Source organism: Erpetoichthys calabaricus, chromosome 11 (assembly GCF_900747795.2).
Source record: "Erpetoichthys calabaricus chromosome 11, fErpCal1.3, whole genome shotgun sequence".
NCBI classification, from domain to species: Eukaryota; Metazoa; Chordata; class Cladistia; order Polypteriformes; family Polypteridae; genus Erpetoichthys; species Erpetoichthys calabaricus.
In genome coordinates, this window is record NC_041404.2 from 159,181,380 (window position 1) to 159,207,315 (window position 25,936).

Consider the following 25,936-nt stretch of genomic DNA (forward strand, 5'->3'; position numbering starts at 1 on the left):
TTTTAACTGTCCAGTGAGTAGGGCGTGTCTTTCAACCGTAAGCAGATTTTTTTGCACTGGTATCACTGACCTCGACGACGGCGACGTTATACGTCAAAAATAAATTACGATAAATGACGATTTTAGCGATACTTTATTACGACGGCGGCTACATAGACACGATCAAATAAAAACAAAAAAATCAAATAATCATTCTACATTTTCAAAACGTCGAAAAAACGACGGAATGAAAAAAAGGCCCACCCGACGACCCACCCATTCCATTTTTATATATATATATATATATATATATATATATATATATATATATATATATATATATAATATAATATAATATAATATAATACAAAGTAGGGATAGCATGGAGTTTTGGTAGCAAGTGCTGCAGCCACGCAGATCTGGTGTTCTAGGTTTCATCTTGCACTGTCTAATTTTGTTTTTGGAGTTGGCATTGTTCTCCTTGTATCTATGGGGAATTTTCTCCAGGTACTCTGGTTTCCTTTTGCATCCCTAAAGATATACAGTTCAGCTTAATTTCAATGTTAAATTGGCCCTTTGTGAGTATGGGTGTATGCATGAGTTGGCTTAGTGATGGACTGGCACCCTGTCCAGTGGTTGTTCTTGTCTTACACTGTATGCTGGTTTTGTGTTTGCATACAGCCTTGTTCAGATAACTTCACATTTTCGCTTCCCCAACTACCCTGATTTTGAGTTTGAGAATATTATGAAGTACAGTGTGTGTGTGTGCATATTAGAACATTGTAACAATTTTGGTGGAGCAGGCATTTCAGGCCAACAACCTTGTAATTTATATTCACCTAGTTTCTTCAAAAATTACATCATCAAGTATTGAAGATACTACTTATTTCCCGGGCAAAATAAGCATGTTGCTATTTTTAAATTGTTGTTATTGGGTAATTTTTACATATATTTTTTGGATCCTTTGCAAAAAATAATTATGCTTTGACTGTAGGTCTTAATGTAAATAACACTAGTGACATGCAGGTTTGATTAATGAGAGTAAATTAGCCTGCATGTGCACAGGTGTGTGCTTTAACATGGTCTAATGACTGCTTTGTACCTTATGTTTTTGAGATAGGCTTGGATTACGTATGTTTAAGGATTTTATGTTATATGTGCACCCACAAAGATGCTCACCAGCCACTTTTATTAGGTACACCTTGCTAGTACCAGGTTGGGAGCCCCTTTTGCCTTCAGAACTGCCATAATTCTTTGTGGCATAGATTTAACAAGGTGCTGGAAAATTTGTTAGGGATTTTGGTCCATATTGACATGATAGCATCGCAAGTTGTTGCAAATTTGTTGGCTGCACATCCATGATGCGAATCTCCCATTCCACCTCATCCCAAAGGTGCTCTGTTGGATTGAAATCTGGTGACTGTGGAGGAGTTTCGAGTACAGCGAACTCATCATCATGTTCAAGAAACCAGATTTGAGATGATTTGAGCTTTGTGACATGACGTGTTATCCTGCTGGATTTAGCCATCAGAAGATGGATACACTGTGGACATAAAGGAATAGACATAGTTAGGAAGAATACTTAGGTAGGCTGTGGCATTTAAACGATGCTCAGTTAGTACTAAGGGGCACAAAGTCTGCCAAGAAAATATTCCCCATACCATTACACCACCACCACCAGCCTGAACTGTTGATATAAGGCAGGATGGATCCATGCTTTCATTATATTGATCCCAAATTCTGACCCTACCACCTGAATGTCGCAGCAGACCAGGCAGTGTTTTTCCAATCTTCTTTTGTCCAATTTTGGTGAGCCAGTGCGAATTGTAGCCTTAGGTACCTGTTCTAATGCTAACAGGAGTGACACCCGGTGTGCTCTGCTACTGCTGTAGCCCATCTGCTTCTAGGTTTGATGTGTTGAGCAAATGCTCTTCTGCATACCTCGGTTGTAATGAGTGGTTATTTGAGTTACTATTGGCCTTTCTATCAGCTCAAACTAGTCTGGCCATTCTTCTCTGATGTCTGGCATCAACAAGGCCCAGAAAACTGCTGCTCACTGGATATTTTCCTTTTTTCTTACCGTTCTCTATAAGCCTGAAGAAATGGTTGCGCATGAATATCTCAATATATCAGTAGTTTCTGAAATACTCAGAACAGCTCTTCTGGCACCAACAACCGTGCCACTTTCAATTACCCATTCTGATGCTCGATTTCAACTTCAGCAGGTCATCTTGACAATGCCTAAGTCCACTGAGTTGCTCTCATGTGATTGGCTGATGAGATGTGTATTAATAAACAGTTGAACTGGTGTACCTAATTTAAATCTTGATGACTATGTAAATTATTAAAGTAAACAGCACTAAATATACACTTGTGTGGAGAGTCTAATTTGTTTTTGCAACTTTACATACGGTAATGTAACATATTTGTAATATAAATGAAAACTCCAAAATAAATATATAGTCAGAGATTGTTTATTATTCTTTCATATATGCATCTTAACCACACCCACTCTCAAAATTACTTATATGTTGAAATTGTAATATTTTATTTGTTTAACTGTCTTCTTTTGATTATAGATGGACTTGATACTTGACTCTGACAATGGATTGGCATCGTCAACTGATATTCTTAATCTTGCCGACACAGTGCAAACAAAAAAGATGAAAAAGAAAGATGCAGAGCAAGTTTTACAAAGACTAGTCCAAAACAAATGGCTTTGTGAGGTAATGTTAAATGTATTTGCATTTAGATTCTCTTTGTGGTTAATAATTTATTCATCTGTGTGTTCAGTTAATTTTCAGTTATTTGAAATATAAAATGAATACATAGCAGGAAGTGTAAATAATTCACACAAGACCGTTACTGGTAAAAGGCAGGTTAACTTCAGTCTATAGAATAGGACTGTTCAAGCATGAATGTACTTTGGCGCAGTGAATGCCTTGACTTTAAATCAGAAATTTTTTAGGTTAATTTTGAGTGCAGAAAAAGGAAACAAGTCTAGATAGAATTCACTTTGATGAAGAGTTGAGCTGCTGGGAACTGAATTTCCCTCCTTGTCCTCATCCTTGTTTAATTAAGTCTACCTGTACTGCATGCACAGATTTTTATAGTATAATTTTAAGTTTACAGAGTTTTGCACTGGTTATGTAAAGTAAGTTCTGTATAACTGTTTGTGGAATTTGGTTTGCTGATGTATGAAAGAAATATTCATAAAACTTGTGTTCCATAAAGGACACTGTCATACACTGATATTTTGCTCTAAAAGTCAGTTGACAATTTACAAAATCATTCTTTGAAACATTTTTAGGTTCAGAAAATATTTGAAGAATTATGGTATTATTATGATGACTGTGGTCATTTGTATTGGTATACTATCAAACAAGGTTTGTATTAAATTAGATTATAATAGAATAACTGATGTGCCAGTTGGGGGAGTTACTGTTATTTTAATTTACTGCCTTTCAGATGATAGTAAAGACTGTGGACAAAAGAATCCATGCTTTTTACGGTGTACTCACACTGACAATTTGTTCAGTTCTTCCGCATGTAACCCGCAAAGTGTAGTTCGTTTGACTATGGTAGTGTGATTGCTCTGTGCTGCACCAGCTGTACCGTGCCCTGGTTGGAGGATGTGGGCCCGAGCACAGTTCAGTAGCATTTGGGAACAGTGTGATTGCTAAACGTGCCCGAGCACGGAAAACAGACATGACGTCAATGATGTGACAAGTAAGACAATGCAATTCACATTGCATTCAATACCATTTGAGTTAAAAACAGGTTTTTATTCTCACCTTATACATGAAGGTGAATTGTAGTTGGCAAAAAAAGCTGCAAATTCCTCCCTTAACATCTTTTATCTCTGTAAAAATCTTTTCGTACGTGCAGCACGATTAGCAGCAAAACACTGTACTGCACACTCAATAAATCTGTAAGAGGGTAGAGCGTTATTATGCTGTACATGACAAAAAAAAAAAAAACAAAATAAACAAAATCATTTTGACATGTATGCTGTCACTTCAAGTCACATGGCCATGACAAAAGCGTGCCCGGGTCCAGAACATTAAGCGCAGTGTGAGTGCTGAGGTGTGGGGTAGGGTTTGGGGGACAATTGTGCTTGAGTTCGGTACTGAACAAACGTGCCTAGTATGAGTACATCCTTACACCCATGATTAGTAACTTTGTGAAAATCTAATTTTAATCACAAATGTTTAAATTTGTGTGCTTAATTGTATGATTGAATTTAGTGTAAGATTTTTTATTTGTTCCTTTGCACTCTGAACTGGTGTGCATTTTATACAATTAAAAGCATCAAAGACTGAATTAATACCAGTCTTAAATACTGTTTTGCTTTTTGCTATACGATTAACTTGAAATAGCATTGGCATTTCTGAATTGGATGTGAACTGTTATCTTGACATTTGTGTGTAACGTTAACATTTAAGGTATTAAGGTAAAAACATTGGCCTGCAGCGATTCACTGTTAAAGGGTTATTTCTTACAATGAAAAGGTTAGGCAGTTGTTTTTAACAATCTTGACCAATGCATTTAGCATGATTATTAGAGTAGTCTATAGTAATGTAGATAGTGTATACTTGTACTATAATCCAAAAAAGGTACAGTTTTAGCAATTAAAATTTGACTTCTGTTTCTCAGGAAACTGATACAATGTAATTTATCTATTAAAAAAATTACTCTTAACAATTAAGGATTAATTACAGAATACAGTCGTATGAAAAAGTTTGGGAACCCCTCTTAATTCTTTGGATTTTTGTTCATCATTGGCTGAGCTTTCAAAGTAGCAACTTCCTTTTAATATATGACATGCCTTATGTCAGCAATGACATTAAGTTTATTAACAGAAAATATGCAATATGCATAATAACAAAATTAGACAGGTTCATAAATTTGGGCACCCCAACAGAGAAATTACATCAATACTTAGTTGATCCTCCTTTTGCAAATATAACAGCCTCTAGACGCCTCCTATAGCCTTTGATGAGTGTCTGGATTCTGGATGGAGGTATTTTTGACCATTCTTCCATACGAAGTCTCTGAACTAGTCACACAGCCCCACAGCATGATGGAACCTCCACCAAATTTGACAGTAGGTAGCAGATGTTTTTCTTGGAATGTGGTGTTCTTCTTCTGCCATGCAAAGCGCTTTTTGTTATGACCAAATAACTCAATTTTTGTCTCATCAGTCCAAAGCACTTTGTTCCAAAATTAATCTGGCTTGTTTAAATGAGCATTTGCATACAACAAGCGATTCTGTTTGTGGAGTGAGTGTAGAAAGGGCTTCTTTCTCATCACCCTGCCATACAGATGTTCTTTGTGCAAATTGTGCTGAATTGTAGAACGATACACAGATACACCATCTGCAACAAGATGTTCTTGCAGGTCTTTGGAGGTGATCTGTGGGTTGTCTGTAACCATTCTCACAATCCTGCTCATATGCCGCTCCTGTATTTTTCTTGGCCTGCCAGACCTGCTGGGTTTAACAGCAACTGTGCCTGTGGCCTTCCATTTCCTGATTACATTCCTTACAGTTGAAACTGACAGTTTAAACCTCTGAGATAGCTTTTTGTAGCCATCCCCTAAACCATGAGACTGAACAATCTTTGTTTTCAGATCTTTTGAGAGTTGCTTTGAGGATCCCATGCTGTCACTCTTCAGAGGAGAGTCAAAGGGAAGCAAAACTTGCAATTGACCACCTTAAATACCTTTTCTCATGATTGGACACACCGGTCTATGAAGTTCAAGGCTTAATGAGTTAATCCAACCAATTTGGTGTTGCAAGTAATCAGCATTGAGCAGTTACATGCATTCAAATTAGCAAAATTACAAACACCCCAGTACTCAGATGTTCTTAGGAAATGAAAGACACTGTTATCTTTTTTGTTTAAAGTAGAGTAAATTATTATGCAGACTGAGAGGGGTTCCCAAACTTTTTCATATGACTGTAAGTAATAGCAAAGTGAGATAGGAACAGTGAAGTATGATGGCTCCCTCAAGTACTAAAATGCTATCTAGGTATGTACAGTATATTTGATGTTGTAGTATGAAAAGTGCCATTTCTAATTGAGAATGTCATTTTGCTTACATACAAATGATATATAGTATGCCTTTCAAACATTGTAGAAGTCAACAAGTAACATCATATTTTATAATAAGATCTGTTAAAATGTTATTATTATTGGTAAGATTTAACAGCTCTCTGACCCTTTATCAGTGAACTGTTTTGCTAGACATTTACATCAAGACAAGTGAAGGTGAAAATTTCTGCCTACTGTGTTGTGGTGCATGTTAAATCAGCTGTTTAAAATTTGTATACTTTAATCCTTAATTGTATGCATTTTAGATTTTTGGAGTACCCTTATTTTCATATCTGAATAAATGTGCATTTTATCTAATATATAAGATTATCTGCATGGACAAAGACATAAAAGCAAGGAAGCAAAAATCAAATTTGGGATTGCGGGAAACATTTTCTTGTTGAATGCCGACTGCTGGTATGTTTCTTGCACTACATAATGAAATTCATGAACGTTCTTGATTTAATTCTTGTTTTGTGGTTTTTGGGTAGATTTTTAAATTACCAGAGGTTAAACTAATTATAATAATAATTTAATTTTAAACTTGTGTTGCATTTCATTCTAGTTTTTACCCCAAAGGCACTTTCTTATTCTGTTTTGGGGATCTGCACAAACAAAATGTAGTTTTCTTTATGGTTCCTTGCCATCATTCACGGCACCCAACTGAAGTGCTCAGACTGAAGTGCATCTGTTCGTTGCTTGTTATCAAGTGGCAAGTTTTTCAGTTTCATGATTTTTTTAAAATCATACCCTATGAGTAACCTTGGGGTCAACTGAATATGATAGTGCACTTCCTTTTCTTAATATCTGAATCTTTCATTTAAGGACGGGGCAGCCAGCAGGCCTAGTTCAGCTGGACTTGATGGCTTGTTGTCTCTGGGGAAAAAAAAAAAATCAGAGACTTCTTTTTATGAAATTAAGAGTGTTTTTTTTTTTTTTTTTTTTGCTTCATAGACAGAAGACAATGCGACAGCTGGTACGCTCAAAATCATTTCAAACATGTGCATTGTGAACAATATTTTTATTGGCCCAGATAAGCTCCCTAATCATCTGGGGTCACCCATTCCACTTATCATCATCATCTGCCTGTAATCTGAAGTCAAATATAATAAGCACATAATACCAATAACATGTCTCAGCAAATATTTTAAGTGCACTTTTCACTCAGAACTTGTAGGCTAGAGGGCTGAACTACTAAGCAAGCATGGTCTAAAATAATCAATCATTTGAAAATTTGAAGAAAAATAAAAACTTGCTTGAGGAAATCTGTCCCGTGATCAGTTTGAAGCCATTCAATCATATTACCCAAAGTGTTCCCTGATAATTAAATTTCAGAGTAAGAGCCAGCATGCTTCAGAACCCTCTTTCACTTTTTCAAGGCTACATTATAGAAAAAATGAATATATGAGTGGATAATGTAGCCACACAATTACAGTATAATCGCAGCACATTATGACATTGAGCTGATCGTGGGACAGATTTTTTTAAACACATTTTTAATTAAAGTGTTTATTTTGTTAGACAGTGGTTGCTTTAAAAAGCTGTTTTAGGACCTCTGGCTTATAAACTAAGTCATTAATGCAAAGTCTGTATTTAAGATATTCCATGAGACGTGTTGTTATAATATATTATATTTGACTTCTGATTACATGTACATGATAAAGAGCTGAATTGTAAGCACAGGTGCTCCAGGAGCCTATCAAAGCTAATAAAAATATTGTTCATAAGACATACAGTATGTCTGTAATAATTTTGATTGAACTTGTGTTGTCTTCTATTTGTGTGTTTGCAGACTGCTTTTTAAATGAGTGAGGTTGAGGCATGAATGTTTTTCTCATATATTACAATCTGTCTTTAGGTATATGTTACAGTAGGTTAATGTTTTATTTCTTCTCTGTTTCTTGGTACTTCCTTTGCTGTTTTGAAAATGACAATATGTGCAACACTCTGATGTAATACTGTAAAACATGCTATATAAAAATAAACTCAATATGCTGACTCTAGTTCCTTTTCAAAGACGATGAGGGGATTATTAATAAAATGACAATAAGTAAATTTATACACTTTGTACCCTTTAAAACTTTGATTAATTACATTTAACATTTGAGGAAGTGTTTGTTTGAATCATACTAATTAAATGCTGGGATAAACAAATCAAACCATATAATTTTCTGCTTTTTATTAATTCTAAAACACAGTGGATTTGGAGCATGAAGTGTTATGATTGGTAGAATATTTTTAGTGTTTTAAGATAGAGGAGGATATGTTAAATTCATATTTTAAGCTCTTTAATATGCATATTAATGAATGTAAATTTGACAAAAGAGAATTTTCCCTTTGTGGTGCTACTAGTGCATAATGATGGATATGCATTTTTAAGGATTTAATTGTAAATATGTGGCCTTGTCAAAAATTAACTATGTTGCACTGATGAAAATGCTACCTTAACCAAGCAGTAACACAGAAATTATAATACAAAGACTTCTTTATGACAACCGGTGGTGGGCAGTTATACATATATTGTGATCCTTTGAGATTAAGTTTATAGTAGCAAATTAAAAAGAAAATAACAAGTTTACAGAAAATCAATAAGTAAAGGCTAGGTTAACCCTGAAAACTGTTTGATTTACAAATGTCTTACTGCTTTATAGCACATCTAGTTTTTCTCATTATTTCTGAATAGACATTTTTTGCTTAAGGCAGTTGTGGAAGTGAGGAAAAACTCAGACAAACATGTACTACTGTATCTGCACAATGGAATACTGATCTACAAATCACTCATGTCAACTTGAAGAACCCTGTACGAACAAATGGCTCCATAATCAAAATACACCATTCTGGCAAATATGGCATGTCTTCTCTCCAACATGCACATGGATAACAGAATTAGCAAAATGAAACATAATGTTTATGGGAACTTCCCACTAGTTTCACCTGAGTATGTTTGCTGTTGCCAAAACCAGAGTGGAGCTCCTTATCATGCATGGGGCTTCTTTTGTATTTGATACCTTGTACTTTTTTTAAAATTAGGTATAATCCATACATAATTGAAACTTTAAAAATATTTTGAATGAAATTTGTTTGAACATTTTATTTATTTAAAAATAATAAGACCATAATTTTGTCATTAATGAATGGCTTGTCAGAATTATTATTTTTTTTCCCCCAAATATATGGTGCTTTTTTGCACCAGATGCACTTTCATTTATAGTTCTTGCCAGTGGTGTCTTTTTTTTGGTGTGTGCTGTTTTTAATGTGTTTACATTTGATTGCTAATTTGTTTTTGTCAGCCTTTATGAAATTGTGGTGGGAATTAAGGGGATTTGAGAATGTTATGTTATACATATATACAGGATGGTTTTAAGAAAATTAAGTGGTTTTAATATTACTTATTTTTCCTGTGTCTCTTTTTTCTAATATTAAATTTTGTGGAAGATTTAAAGACTCATGAAATTAAAACTAGAGTAAATAGTTTTTTCATGGCATTGCATTATATTTATAAATAAAGTTGCCTTTTTCTTATGTTATTGATAGTGTTATCAGAATACTCTTTTGTTTCTTTAATTGATTTTTGTATTCCCTTTGTTTTATAGAAAAATGGAGAATATTCATTAAGCACCCGCTGTATTATTGAAATGGAGCCATACATTAGAAATGTTTACCAGGATTCGGTGTGCAACATTTGCCACAATGTAGCAGTACAGGTAAAAAGAACCTCTTATCTCAGCTTGTTAATGATTTCTCACTCTCATAACCATATTAAACAATCTTCTTTACTCTTGAACCTTGAATTATATATATATATATATATATATATATATATATATATATATATACTGTATACAGGGTGGGCCATAAGTTTCCATACATAGGAAAAATAAACATTTTTTATGAAAAAACATTTTTTTTTATATAATATGCTCTACATGACTGCCATTGTTTTGCAGACACATTTCAATATGTGTCTGCCACTGCTGATTAACACGTATTAGCACAGCTGGAGTTATACTTGTAATGGCGTTAGTTATATGTTCCCTAAGATGATTTATGTTTTGTATCTTTTCCTGATACTCCATGGTCTTCAAATGCCCACAAAGATAAAAATCAAGTGGGGTGAGATCTGGGAGGCCACTCCACAGGACCTTGACGACCAATCCAAGCATCCAGAAATTGCTGATCTAATCATATGTTAAAAAGTATATGTATGGAAACTTTTGGCCCACCCCTATCCTCTTTAATAAAATCCCTGTGTGCGTCCAGGTGTCCGTGTGTGTGTGTCTTCTGGTGAAGTGCGCATGCGCAGGGCACGGTGCGATGCGCGATATTACTGTCAGAGAAAGTTACAGGCGTTTTACGGAAAAACAAACCAGTATTACTGCGAGAGGAAATTAAGGGTACACAATACAGTGACGCATATTACAGCCACATACAATCCAATATTATTGTCAGAGAAAATGAAAGGCATAGTACTGACTTGCACGCCTGTATTACCGCCAGAAAAAATTAAAGGTATATTACGGATGTACAAGCCAGCAGACGTACAAGACAGTATTACTGTCACAGAAAATTAAAGACACACAATACACGGCGGCAGCCCACGAAGAACGGTCAGCTCAGCAAGTAAACATCAACAAAAGAAAGGCTGAAAGACAAAAAAAAATGCGACCAACAAAAAGAATGAGGTCAAGGTCCCTTGCTATTTAATATAGACTGTTCCTACTAATGTTTATGCACTACTGTTCTAGCGCCCGTTATTGTAACGGGCTTAATGACTAGTATATATATATATATATACTAGCAAAATACCCACGCTTCGCAGCGGAGAAGTAGTGTGTTAAAGAGGTTATGTAAACATATACATATACATAAACATATATACATATATATACATATCTACATATACATATACAGTAATCCCTCGCTATATCGTGCTTCGCCTTTTGCGGCTTCACTCCATCGTGGATTTTATATGTAAGCATATTTAAATATATATTGCGGATTTTTTGCTGGTTCGCAGATTTCTGCGGACAATGGGTCTTTTAATTTCTGGTACATGCTTCCTCAGTTGGTTTGCCCAGTTGATTTCATAGAAGGGACGCTATTGGCAGATGGCTGAGAAGCTACCCAACTTACTTTTCTCTCTCTCTCTCTTGCGCTGACTTTCTCTGATCCTGACGTAGGGGGATTGAGCAGGGGGGCTGTTCGCACACCTAGACTATACGGACGCTCGTCTAAAAATGCTGAAAGATTATCTTCACATTGCTACCTTCTGTGCAGCTGCTTCCTGAAGCGACACGCTGCACGGTGCTTCGCATACTTAAAAGCTCGAAGGGCACGTATTGATTTTTGATTGAAAAACAAACTCTGTCTCTCTCTATCTCTCTCTTTCTCTGCTCCTGACAGAGGGGGTGTGAGCTGCCGCCTTCAACAGCTTTGTGCCGCGGTGCTTCGCATACTTAAAAGCCAAAAAACCTTATCGATTTGTTTGCTTTTCTATCTCTTTCTGACAGGCTTTGCTCCTGACGCGCACTCCTTTGAAGAGGAAGATATGTTTGCATTCTTTTAATTGTGAGATGGAACTGTCATCTCTGTCTTGTCATGGAGCACAGTTTAAACTTTTGAAAAAGAGACAAATGTTTGTTTGCAGTGTTTGAATAACGTTCCTGTCTCTCTACAACCTCCTGTGTTTCTGCGCAAATCTGTGACCCAAGCATGACAATATAAAAATAACCATATAAACATATGGTTTCTACTTTGCGGATTTTCTTATTTCGCGGGTGGCTCTGGAACGCAACCCCCGCGATGGAGGAGGGATTACTGTATATACAGATACACATCCACATATACATTTATATATACATATACAAATTTACATATCCACATATATATATATGCATATAAATATAGACATACATATATACATACATACATACATTCACACACAGATATATATATATATATATATATATATATATATATATATATATATATATATATATATATACATATCTACTTATTGGCTCCTGTATTTAGGATATAGCGGGTTGGATAATGGATGGATGGACATTTGTATGCATAGCCCTATTTGCCCGTTTTTGTTTTTTTTCTTTCTTCTGTAATATTTCAGCAAACCCGGAGCTTGTCAGTTCAAATCCTGGTACTGACACCACTGTGTGACCCTGAGGAAGTCACTTCACCTGCCTGTGCTGCAAAAAACAAAAGTAATGTAACAAATTGTACCTCAGATGTTGCAAGTTGCTGGAATAAAGGCATAAGTAAAATAGATAAATATGTATTATACACATAGGAAGTATTAATTTATTTTCAGTCAAGTCATCTGCAGCAAACCTTTATAAATGAGGGTTTCTCCTTTTTAGATAGTGCAAACTGTTTCTTCTTCATTGAGGTTTTCTCTTGGAGAGCTTTTTTCATTTCATTGAAAATTAAAGCAGCAGCTGCCAAAATATGTAGCTTTCTTATTAATTTTTCAACATTGTGTAAAATAACTTTATAAAGTAACATAAAAGGTTTAAATACTGGTTATCCTTTTACACTAAAATATTACTAAAGAGATACAAAAAAAGTAAAATGCATATGTTCTTTTTCTTTAAGGAGATTTAATATTACTGAAGAAAGAAAAAAAAAACTAAAACAGCCAAATAGGGCTATACATACAAACTTAAAAGGTTTAAATAAAACAGAAATATACACTTTTATTTTTACTTGATTAACTTGTGGAGGGTGTATCCTGTAGCAAAGCCCTAACTTTTTTTGTGAAAGCCCGTTTCAGTCAATAAGTCTTAAAAACAGGTGTAAAGATATTGACAATAAGCTACGCAAACCCACCAAGACATGGAATCGTTTAAATCAAGTATCATTACATCTTCCTTTCTTAAAGAGAAGTAAGGCAGTACTTATAAGCTTACATATATATATAGACATACATACATATATATATATATCTATATCTATATATGTACAGTGGTGTGAAAAACTATTTACCCCCTTCCTGATTTCTTATTCTTTTGCATGTTTGTCACACAAAATGTTTCTGATCATCAAACACATTTAACCATTAGTCAAATATAACACAAGTAAACACAAAATGCAGTTTTTAAATGATGGTTTTTATTATTTAGGGAGAAAAAAAATCCAAACCTACATGGCCCTGTGTGAAAAAGTAATTGCCCCCTTGTTAAAAAATAACCTAACTGTGGTGTATCACACCTGAGTTCAATTTCCGTAGCCACCCCCAGGCCTGATTACTGCCACACCTGTTTCAATCAAGAAATCACTTAAATAGGAGCTGCCTGACACAGAGAAGTAGACCAAAAGCACCTCAAAAGCTAGACATCATGCCAAGATCCAAAGAAATTCAGGAACAAATGAGAACAGAAGTAATTGAGATCTATCAGTCTGGTAAAGGTTATAAAGCCATTTCTAAAGCTTTGGGACTCCAGTGAACCACAGTGAGAGCCATTATCCACAAATGGCAAAAACATGGAACAGTGGTGAACCTTCCCAGGAGTGGCCGGCCGACCAAAATTACCCCAAGAGCGCAGAGACGACTCATCCGAGAAGTCACAAAAGACCCCAGGACAACGTCTAAAGAACTGCAGGCCTCACTTGCCTCAATTAAGGTCAGTGTTCACGACTCCACCATAAGAAAGAGACTGGGCAAAAATGGCCTGCATGGCAGATTTCCAAGACGCAAACCACTGTTAAGCAAAAAGAACATTAGGGCTCGTCTCAATTTTGCTAAGAAACATCTCAATGATTGCCAAGACTTTTGGGAAAATACCTTGTGGACTGATGAGACAAAAGTTGAACTTTTTGGAAGGCAAATGGGGGCAAATAGTTTTTCACACCACTGTATATCTATATATATCTATATCTCTATATACATCTATATATATATATATATATATATATATATATATATATATATATATATATATATATATAAATCCCCGTGAAGTACTGCTTTTAAATTTTTATTAAGAAGAAAAGCTTTTTAAATTGAGGGAAAATATCCCAATAGCAATTTGTTAAGTTTCTGTTTTTTTGTGAAGCAGCCTTAACACAGCTTTTCCGCTGTTTTATAAACGAATGCCATATAAGGTCTTCCTTTTTCCTTGCTTCGCCAAGGAAGGAGCCTTTTTATTAAATCCAAGGGTTCTTCGCTTTTTGTTTTTTGTTTGTTTATTACAATTGTTATAGTTCTGTTTGTATACGACGTTGTCAGTTCAGCACTCAGGTTGTAATATGACCAAGCTGTGCAAGCTTACTGTTAAGAATGCAACGTATAGTTGTACATGAGAAAAGCAATCTTGCCTCAAATCAATGGCAACCTTTTGTAGGTCTATGAACTTAATTTAAAGTTTAGGTTTACACGGTGCTTTCTTTCTGAAGTACCTGCACTCATGAATATGTCTGTATGCGTCAGTCGCTCAAATCCCTGTGCTTCGCACCGGCGAAGTACTGCTTTTAAATTTTTATTAAGAAGAAAAGAAAACCTTTTAAAATTGAGGGAAAATATACCAATAACAGTTTGTTAAGGATCTGTTTTTTTGTGAAGCTGCCTTCACTCGAGTGATCACTTCGAGCTGACTTGCTGGCTAACCATAAGCGTTACCTGGTAGGTAACCACCCATACAATCAGATTGTGAATCAGAGTACGAATGCCGTGAATGTAATTACCCCAATCTACATGCTGTCAAATAAACGAACCACACTCCGTGGCGCAATTTTAGGGGCTTCGCCTCTAGCGCTGACGTCCAAGGTTCGATTCCCGTAAGGGAGTGAAGTGAGTGGGTGGTTACCTACCAGGTAACGCTTATGGCTGGCCAGCAAGTCAGGTAACATCAGCCATGGTGCCTTCAGTTGTGAGAAGCAGATCATAGAATGCATGAAAATAGTTTACTGTCAAATAATGCAAAGAGTACGCGACACGTCTTTTCCCCCTTATTCTTGGCTCATCAGGCGTACACACTCACTGCACTCGCTTACGGTAATCGAACCTCGGACGTCAGCGCTAGAGGGGCTTCGCAGCGGTGAAGTATTGCTTTTAAATTTTAATTAAGAAGAAAAGAAAACCTTTTTAAATTAAGTCTTAAAAAGAGGTGTAAAGATATTGACAATAAGCTACACAAACCCACCAAGACATGCAATCGTTTAAATCAAGGCACGAGTCGAAAAACACCATCCCATAATATTAGTTAACGATTAACACATTTCTATATGTATTGTAAGCATACAATACAACTGATAATATGTTGCGCTTATTTATCTGGTGTACTGACATTTTTGCGCGTTTAACGGCTGAAATCTAACGTGGTTTGTGCCCTTCAGAATGAAAAGAGTTTGCATTTACCTTTTTAATAAAAGGCGAGCTTTTAAGCCTGAGAAATCACCCCGTAAATGCACACGTTTAATTGCACATGTGTTAATATGTATGCTTACACAGTATTAAAAGACACTCAACAATTACACAGTATTAAAAGACAGTCAACAATTAACGTCATTTACCTTCGTTCCCGCGTTTGACTTGTGCTGTAAATCTCTTCCTCGTTTTCAGTTCACGTGATTACGTAGGAGGCGTAATACGTGATGACGCAATACGTGACTCCGCCTCCTCCATTAAAGTATATGGACAAAAAACAGGTTCCAGTTATGACCATTACGCATAGAATTTCGAAATGAAACCTGCCTAACTTTTGTAAGTAAGCTGTAAGGAATGAGCCTGCCAAATTTCAGCCTTCTACCTACACGGGAAGTTGTAGAATTAGTGATGAGTGAGTCAGTCAAACAGGTTCCAGTTATGACCATTACGCGTAGAATTTCGAAATGAAACCTGCCTAACTTTGTAAGTAAGCTGTAAGGAATGAGCCTGCCAAATTTCAGCCTTCTACCTACACGGGAAGTTGGAGAATTAGTGATGAGTGAGTCAGTCAGTCAGTGAGGGCTTTGCCTTTTATTAGTATAGATATATATATATAAAATATATATAAAACTGGTAGTATGCTCCACTAAAGGAAAAAGCATGCTGTTCAAAACTATACGAGTTAAACCCCACATCATCTAAAAGGGACTTTACTAAATGAATTGCTTAATACATAATTAAATTATTCTTCTCTAAAACTACCTAGTAGGATATTTGGCATATAGAGTTACTTTGTTTTACTGTTCATAATGTGACTTTTAGGTCATGACTTTGACATAATCCATCTGTACGTGATTCATTATTCTGTTCAGGAGTTTAAAAACAAATAAAAAAAATCCATTCAGTTCTTCATCACTGCATATATTAGATAATATAAATGTCATATTCCTCATTCATATTTAAAACGCAGTTTGCCTTTTGACTTGCTCTTTGTGACCACAAAAAGTCTGACCTTTATATGCAATTAATACTGTATTGCCTAAAAATGGAATCAACTTAAGTAAAGCAGGTAGCACAAATGACCAGTTTCTTCCATATCATAATGTTATTCACCAGTAGAAATCCGTATAAGGCATTGTGCAACAAGAACTAAAATATGTTCTGATCTCTTAAACAGAAATGTATAGAAATCCTCCTGCTTTGCCTGCTCTAGAAACAGACTTTATAGTAACGTTTTTCACCTGCATTTTTAGGAGTTATTTTTTTGGTGGTTCTATTTTTTAACAAAGACAAGACTGGAGTAAACTTTTAGTCTGTTTGATATTACATCTATTATAATACAAGTAAGCAAACACAAAGAGAGCAGTTGCCAAATGATATTTCCTGTGTACAGGTGTTTTTCTTCCTTAGTCTATTTTAGTACTCTGCAGTGAGTGATGATTAAGTAGTTTATGAAGAATGTATTTTAACAATTGTACTGTATGTGCTGTTTAAATAAATGTAATGTTTAATTTTACACAGCACAATTGCTGATGGTGAATTAACATTTGAAATCGTATACTGAATATAAAGACTATGTTCCCATATGTGCACTTTTAAGCCTTATTTTATAACAGTGGCTTGTGTTTTAGATTTGGTATATCTGTAGGGTGAACACTAAAGTCATACTTAATTATTTTACAAAGTATAACATAGAAGTTTTTTTTTTAATTAGCCACATATAAGCAGTTAATGAATGTGTGTAATATTAAAGGTATAAAAGAATACAGGAAATGGGTGATTCTGAAAGCATCTTTTTGACTTTTATTACTTACTGATAATTGTCGTAGTAAATGATTAACATAATCTGTAGCACCAACTTCGTTTTCAGTAATACTTAAGTATTTGTATATCAAGTATTAAAATGAAGATACAGTATAATAACTGAGAAAACAGCTAAGTCAGCAGGCTGAAGTACTGTTTGTTCAGGCAAGGAAAACGTAATTAGACTGCATGCCAAAATTATGTTTTTCATTGAATGGCTAACGACTGGTGGTCATGCTGCATAGTTTTATGATGGCTTGTCATACATATTATAAACAATGTCAAAGCCATTTTATATAAAACAGCAGTTAAGACAGAATAGCAATTTGCTTTTAAAACTGAACTTTCAATGAACTCTTGTAGTAAATTTCGTTCAATGCCATAGGATGCCAGCAGTCCATGACTAATCCCCTACCTGAAAATTCTCTTAATTTTTTGATACATTTTGAATTTCAGTTGTTGTAATGGGGTTTCGGCTGTCTTGTCAGCAAAGGGAGTCAAACAAATGAAATTCATGGATTGGATGCCAGTCAATCGCAGGGCTTTTATGTCCTAATACATTCTGTTGTTTGCACCATGGAAGTTAAGACTGCTATTTGATCTGACAGTGATGTATTGGACTTTCTTAGAAGGAAACTGTGCTAATACTTTACAAAAAGAACTGACATTTTTGTTTCCTTATTGAATGCTAAAATTATGAGTTAGTTTAATTTGCCACCCTAAATTGGCAGGGGATGAATGTGTGCGGTGTCTTGGGGTCTTTTGATGAACTGGTGTGATGGTTCGTACCTTGTACCTGATGCAGCCAGGATATCATCAGACCAACGCCCCCAATCCCCAACATTTAACTGAATTAAGTAGATTTGCAAATATTCAGTGAAACATGACTGCTAATTAGCCTAGCCAAAATTGTGCATAAATGTGTCATGTAATAGAGTGGTTTGTGTCTTGCACCTATTGTAACACAGATAGGCTTTGGTCTCTGAAATCCTGAACTTTATTAAGCAAGTCTGATGGATGGATTGATTTGATTTAAATGAGAAGGTGAGAGATGACTGAAGTACAGCGCACAAAAGGCAAGAGTACACTGCATTGAGTAGGATCAGGTAACCTAAAACCAGAAATTACGACTCACCATGCAAAATTTTTAAAAGCCACGGTAAAGTGTTTTTAGCTTTTTTTTTTCTTTTTAATTCTGTTTTGCATTGAAATGCTTTCCTCTGGGAGACTGACAGAGGCAGGCAGCAGTGTGATCTGCACTGGCAATCGGAAGGTTGCCGGTTTGAATCCCGTAAAATGCCAAAAGGCACTCTGCTTTGTTGGGCTCTTGAGCAAGGCCCTTAACCTGCAATTGCTAGGCACTTTGAGTCGTGAAAAAAGCGCTATATAAATGCAAAGAATTGTTACATTTGTATTTATTTTTCAAGATCGTTAGATTAATGAATACTGTTTAAAATCCCCTAGATGGGAAGGTTTTGTAAGCCAAAAACTTAGTCAGTTGAACTTTTATTCTGTCTTGTACTCTTTTATGCTAATCTGGCATGGTGGCCATGGTGGTTAGTATTGCTGCTACCTATCTTCTGCAGGGAACTGTGCTTGAAATCCAAGTTTGCAACTTCTGAAATTTTAGCAGGGGACTTTGAGTTTTCTGCCACATCGAAAAAAACACTGAATTTAGATTAACTGGTGACTTTAAATTAGCTTTGTGTCATTGAGTTTTGGTGTATGCAATAATGTAGCCTTTGGCTGTTAGACACTGGGTCCATTGTTGGTTCCTGACATGCGCCTAGTGCTTTCAGCATAGATTTCAGCTCTCTGAAACTCACAAATTTATTATGGGTTGTGAATAGGGACATTTGGATTAAGGTGGTCTGTTTCCTGTCTGTGTGGTCCTGTCCAGTGCACTGGTGATACATCCAATGTTTGTTTCTGCCTTACACCAGATGAGTTTAGACTAGGCGTTGGTTCATAGCAGCTCTGTAATTGGAAAAATGGGTTCAGGAATGGATGTTTCAGTAAAATAAATTGTCCTGCTCTTATTGACAGTAATTTGTAACAAAACTGTATAATTTGTGGTTTTTAGCTATTTTTTGACATACACTGCATGAACATGTTATTTGTATCAGATGTCTGGTTTTACTAGTGTAACCTCACCTTCCTTATGAAATGTTGTGATACTTTGTTTAGCTGAACACAGGTGAAGTATATTCCTCATTATTTACTGTAGAAGTCAACAATTTCCTTTTCTTTAATAGACCCTACATTTATTGATAGACATTATGTGCTGCCTTCTAGTTTAAAATTGTCATGCAAAAACATGGTGTATCTTTTAACAAAAGATTTCTCAAACTTGCCATAAGTCAAGTTGAGTATTCACTGGTCTTTGAGCATGTTTCTATAGCTTTCAGACCATTTACCGATTGGCAATTTGCTTTACCTTTATATTCTTAGTTATTTCTAGTATCTTTGTATTCTGGATATGACACCTTTTTTCATCTATTCTTCTAGAGTCAGATGTGTGAAAATTCATTATGTGGAATAAGAATGCACTTCCCATGTGTTGCAAGAGTCTTCCGAGGTCAACCAGAACCTCACTGTCCTGCTTGCAAGGACTTCTGGCCTCATGAGATTCCAGGTAACCAACCATTTTATTGCACGGGGAAAACAAATTCTGCAAATATTTGAAGATACATTTAACGGCCCATTTACACTGCATGCTACTGGCAGACGCTGCTTTATCCAAACTAACAGCTTGGAAATGGATTCCTTTACACATTTGCCCTTCAGGGTGTATGCCTGTGCTGATCGCCAAAGTCACCTCATGAGTGCATTCTTAGTATTTAAAACCCTGACCTTATTTCCAAGGATGCCTTCCTTGTAATGCCTGGTAATAAATGATGAAAAACAACTGTACTTTTTAGAACTATTCTTGTTTTAAATGTGCTGGAATTTAATTGATATATTTTGCTTACATTCTTTTTGTTTTAGAAATTATGCCTAAGGCTTAAGTAATATCAAATCCATGGTTTAAGAAAAGAAAATAATAAACTCTTTATGTTTACTTTATTGCCATAGCAATATCAGCTGCATAGATTTTTTGTGACCTTCATCTAAATAAAACATCAATAAAATACATACAACATATGAATAACAGAAACCATCACTCATCAGTAGCCCCTAAATATCCAATTTAACAAAACATACATGGTTATATTAATCTAATTATTAAAGATTATAAAGTAATTTAAAAAGCTGATGAGTAATACTTAATTATAATCCATATAGAAGCTATTCACCTTTCACGACTGTCTGTCAGGTTGTGTTAAATCAATTTTAATGCAGTTTGCATTTACATTTATTTGCTTAGCAGGCGCTTTTATCCAAAGCGACTTACAAAAGAGGTAAACAATCAAAGTAACTTTAGGTTAGGACCTGTATGTTCAACACATGTAAAAAAAGGTTGATTGCCACAAGTGAAAAATAAAGCAATTACACTTAAATAGCCAAGAATATAAAGTATCGTAGGGCAAAGTGCTTTTTTTTCTTTTCAATTAGACAGATATTCACAAAACCAGATGGGTATTCAATCACTTCTTGAATACATTGAAGATGTCAACAGTACGGAGGTGGGCAGCCTGTTCCACCAACTTGAAACCACACACAAAAAGAGTCTGGATTGTGACTTGAAGCTCTGCAGATCTGTGTGGGTGAAAAGGTGCATAGCACTTTACTAGTGCCCCCCATATACTCAGGTGCTGACCCATTGACTACTCTGTACACAAGCATAAGGATTTGAACTTGATGGACACTGCTACAAGGAGCCAGTGTAGCGACCTGAAGAAAGGAGTGACATGAGCCTGTCTCGGCAGCTTAAATACAAAAAGGGCCGCTGCTTGGTAGCACATGTGGGTACTTCTGCCAGAAGCGAGTTGGAGTAGTCCAGATGTGACAATACCAAAGCCTAGAGCAGACGTTGTGCTGCATATCCCATCAGATAAGGTCTGATCTTGTGGATGTTGTACGGCATGAAGCTGCATGAAAGAGAAACAGTAGAAATGTGGTCAGAAAAAGATAGCTGCTCATCAATCACCACCCCAAGGTTCCAAACTAACCTAGTGGGTGTTGGTGACAGGAAGCCAAGCTGTACAGAGATGGGGAGGTGAACAGACTGGCTGGCCGGGATCACAAGAAGCTCAGTTTTTGCCAGGTTGAGCAGTAGGTGGGGGCCTTCATCTAGGTTGAGATATCAGTAGGACATGTAGAGACTTTAGCCGATACCATATTGTCATTCAGGGGGAATGACAGGTACAGCTGTGTATCATCAGCATAGCAGTGATAAGAGAACCCATGCGATTGGATGATTTAGCCCAGTGAGATGGTGTGCAGTGAAAAGATTAGAGGACCCAGCACCAATCCTTGGGGTACACCAGTTCATGACTAGTATGCCTTTGACAACTCCCCTTGTCTGGACATACTGTAGGATCTGCCCGAGATGTAGGACTCATACCATCTTAGAGCAGTCCTGATGATGCCAAGGTCATAGAGGGTTGCAAGAATGATGTTGTGGTTAAAGGCAGAAGAGAGATTTAGCAGAACAGGACTGATGACATGTTAGTAGCTCTAGCATGGCATAGCTGGTCAACCAGAGTCAGTAGAGCCATCTCAGTCGAGTGGTTCCTATTGAAGCCGGACTGGTTGGTATCAAGCAATTCATTCTGTACAAGGAAGGAACAGATCTGGTTAGAAACCGCACGTTCAGGTGTTTTGGAAAAAAAGAACAGGAGAGAGACAGGCCTGTAGTTGTTAACTTGGGATGGATTGAATATTGATTTTCTGAGATGTGGGGTTATCAAAGCATGTTTGAAGATGTTGGTGAATGTTTCTGAGCTGAGTGAGGTGTCAATGATGTGTGTAGTTGCAGAAATGAGTGAGAGGGAGATGGCATGAAGGAGATGTGAGGGAATAGGATTGAGTAGAGAGGTAGTGGGGTGATGGGAGAGGAGGTTGGAAGCATCAGTGGCAGAGAGTGGAGAGAATGTGAAGAATATTGGGTGTTGCTTTGAAGGAGCCATAATGGGTTCCAGCGAGGGTGAGAACTGACTGCTGATGGCAGCCACCCTAATCTGGAAAAACAGTTAGGTCCATAAATATTTGGACAGAGACAACTTTTTTCTAATTTTGGTTCTGTACATTACCACAATGAATTTTAAATGAAACAACTCAGATGCAGTTGAAGTGCAGACTTTCAGCTTTAATTCAGTGGGGTGAACAAAACGATTGCATAAAAATGTGAGGCAACTAAAGCATTTTTTTAACACAACCCCTTCATTTCAGGGGCTCAAAAGTCCATCCATCCATTTTCCAACCCGCTGAATCCGAACACAGGGTCACGGGGGTCTGCTGGAGCCAATCCCAGCCAACACAGGGCACAAGGCAGGGAACCAATCCTGGGCAGGGTGCCAACCCACCACAGGACACACACAAACACACCCACACACCAAGCACACACTAGGGCCAATTTAGAATCACCAATCCACCTAACCAGCATGTCTTTGGACTGTGGGAGGAAACCGGAGCGCCCGGAGGAAACCCACGCAGACACGGGGAGAACATGCAAACTCCACGCAGGGAGGACCCGGGAAGCGAACCCAGGTCTCCCAACTGCGAGGCAGCAGCGCTACCCACTGCGCCACCGTGTCGCGGGCTCAAAAGTAATTGGACAAATTAAATAACTGAAAATAAAATGTTCATTTCTAATACTTGGTTGCTGGCAATGACAGACTGAAGTCTTGAACTCATGGACATCACCAGATGCTGGGTTTCCTCCTTTTTAATGCCTTGCCAGGCCTTTACTGCAGCAGCTTTCAGTTGCTGTTTGTTTGTGGGCCTTTCTGTCCAAAGTTTAGTCTTCAACAAGTGAAATGCCTGCTCAATTGGGTTAAGATCAGGTGACTGACTTGGCTATTCAAGAATTTTCCACTTCTTTGCTTTAATAAATTCCTGGGTTGCTTTGGCTGTATGTTTTAGGTCATTGTCCATCTGTATCATGAAACGCCGCCAAATCAATTTGACTGCATTTAGCTGGATTTGAGCAGACAGTATGTCTCTGAACACCTCAGAATTAATTTGGCTGCTTCTGTCCTGTGTCACATCATCAACAAACACTAGTGTCCCAGAGCCACTGGCAGCCATGCACGCCCAAGCCATCACACTGCCTCCACCATGTTTTACAGATGATGTGGTATGCTTTTGATAATGAGCTGTTCCACACCTTCTCCATACTTTTTTCTTGCCATCATTCTGGTAGAGGTTGATCTTGGTTTCATCTGTCCAAAGACTATTTTTCCAGAACTGTGCTGGCTTTTTTAGATGTTCTTTAGTAAACTCCAATCTAGCCTTTCTATTCTTGAGGCTTATGAGTGGCTTGCACCTTGCAGTGCCCCCTCTGTATTTACTTTCATGCAGTCTTCTCTTTATGGTAGACTTGGATATTGATACGCCTACCCCCTGGAGAGTGTTGTTCACTTGATTGGCTGTTGTGAAGGGGTTTCTGTTCACCATGGAAATGATTCTGCGATCATCCACCACTGTTGTCTTCCGTGGACGTCCAGGTCTTTTTGTATTGCTGAGTTCACCAGTGCTTGCTTTCTTTCTCAGGATGTACCAAACTCTAGATTTTGCAACTCGTAATATTGTAGCAATTTCTTGAATGAGTTTTTTTCTGTTTTTGCAGCTTAAGGGTGGCTTCTTTCACCTGCATGGAGAGCTCCTTTGACAACATGTTGTCTGTTCACAGCAAAATCTTGCACATGCAAGCACCACACCTCAAATCAACTCCAGGCCTTTTATCTCCTTAAGTGATAATGACGTAACAACGGACTTGCCCACACCTGCCCATGAAATAGCCTTTGATACAATTGTCCAATTACTTTTGAGCCCCTGAAATGAAGGGATTGTGTTAAAAAATGCTTTAGTTGCCTCACATTTTTATGCAATCGTTTTGTTCACCCCACTGAATTAAAGCTGAAAGTCTGTACTTCAACTACATCTGAGTTGATTCATTTAAAATTCATTGTGGTAATGTACAGAACCAAAATTAGAAAAAAGTTGTCTCTGTCCAAATATGTATGGACCTAACTGTACGTGGCAAAATCATCAGCAGGCAAGGAAGTGGAGGAAAGTTAAAAGGGACAAATGTAGGAAAAGACTGTTTTGAGTGGACCTTTTGCCATATGTTACTATAGTTAATTGATATTTGTTAAGGTACTGTAGTTAAGATGTGATGGGAATACCCTATGAATTGGTTCTGGAGGAGTTCAACTGCCCCTTCTTGAAGAGTTTAAGAGTATGTCAGGGATGGGGTCTTAGTGGTCACTGTTCCAATATCTCAGTCTAAGAGGCAAGGAGCTATGGAGGAAAGCTGGTTGGTGTCAAGATGACAACTCTAGAAATTACTGTTGGATGCCAGTCTCACCAACTATGGAAAAACTTATTATGTCACATCTTTCAGGTTTTCAGCAAATTTAGAAAATGATGTCGCCCCTATAATTAACGATCTCTAGATTTCATTTTTCCTGAGCTTCCTGTACACAATATTGTTTTTTTCACAAATCAACAACACCTGTCATTTAAATCACGCAATCGCAGCATTTAAATCACATGATCTTAATCCGACGTTTTCATTGGTAGGCGTCTTTCCTCATTGGCCAGTGGAGTTGCTAGGTTTTATACATACTAGCTTCTTCCATCGTGCTGTGATCAGAATGAATACACATTTGGCCATCACCACTACCTTATAACATCAGGAAAGACCTAAAGTCCAAAAACTAAAAAAAAAAAAATAGGCAGTTACTAGCTTTTTCTATTGTACATGAGCAATAGTAAGGGAAGCTGGACCTTTTTCTTTAAGAGAATAAAAAACATACAATAATGTTGTTCAATAAAAGATAGACTTGCTTGAACAGTTAAACAGTACAGTTATTGTGTTGCAAGAAATTTAAAAAAATTCCATCAAGTAATAAAAAAAATGCGTAAAACTTCCTTTCTCTCCCCACATCAGAGAGCCACGTGACAAAAAAGCCCCAAGGTGGTTCCTTAAATGTATTAATACATTAGCAAAAGTCAAGCCAAGACCCAAGAAGCTGTTCTGTGTTAACATTAATCATTACTTGCCTAATAATTAAAAAAGGTTTTACCTGTTCTGCAGGGAGAGATTTATATTTTTAAAGTTTGGCATAACAATGTCTTAGATTATTTTATTCAGTTATGTGAGTTGAGTTAGGATACTTACAGTTAATCAGGATGTCATACATAGATCTTCATGTGAGCAGTTTAGCATAGAATACCACAATAGATTTTCCTTACATAGTGTAAATCCTGTGTAGTGCTACAGCAGATATTGCTATTAAGTGGTTGAGAATGATTTAGATCTGAGACTAGAGGTGCAAAAATGCAAACCTAAATAGTCTAAGAGTAGAGGTCTCCTAGAACATATGGTTTGGTGGCAGCAGTCACAGTTCAGATATTGTCCTGGATATATTTAACAGTGTTAAACAGGATATGTGTGCATGATGTAAAAATTATGGCTGAAAAATAGTATGCCTTGCACAAATAAAAGCATAAGTTATTTAATGAACAGTTGAATTCCATTCCTTATCTGAAATTCTAATTGAATGAT

At 36.7% G+C, this 25,936-nt stretch overlaps 1 protein-coding gene across 2 annotated transcripts in view; it reads left to right on the forward strand.

Annotated features, from left to right (window-relative positions):
- Nucleotides 1–25,936, forward strand: part of nsmce1 (NSE1 homolog, SMC5-SMC6 complex component) — a 44,015-nt gene that overhangs the window by 11,121 nt on the left and 6,958 nt on the right. For both annotated transcript variants that reach the window (XR_007936283.1, XM_028814449.2), the window contains exons 5-7: nt 2,559–2,705; nt 9,668–9,778; nt 19,768–19,894. Coding sequence is in view for 1 of the 2 variants with exons in the window: in XM_028814449.2 (XP_028670282.1) it covers nt 2,559–2,705; nt 9,668–9,778; nt 19,768–19,894 (385 nt within the window). In the remaining variant the exon portion in view is untranslated. The remainder of the gene's footprint in view (nt 1–2,558; nt 2,706–9,667; nt 9,779–19,767; nt 19,895–25,936) is intronic.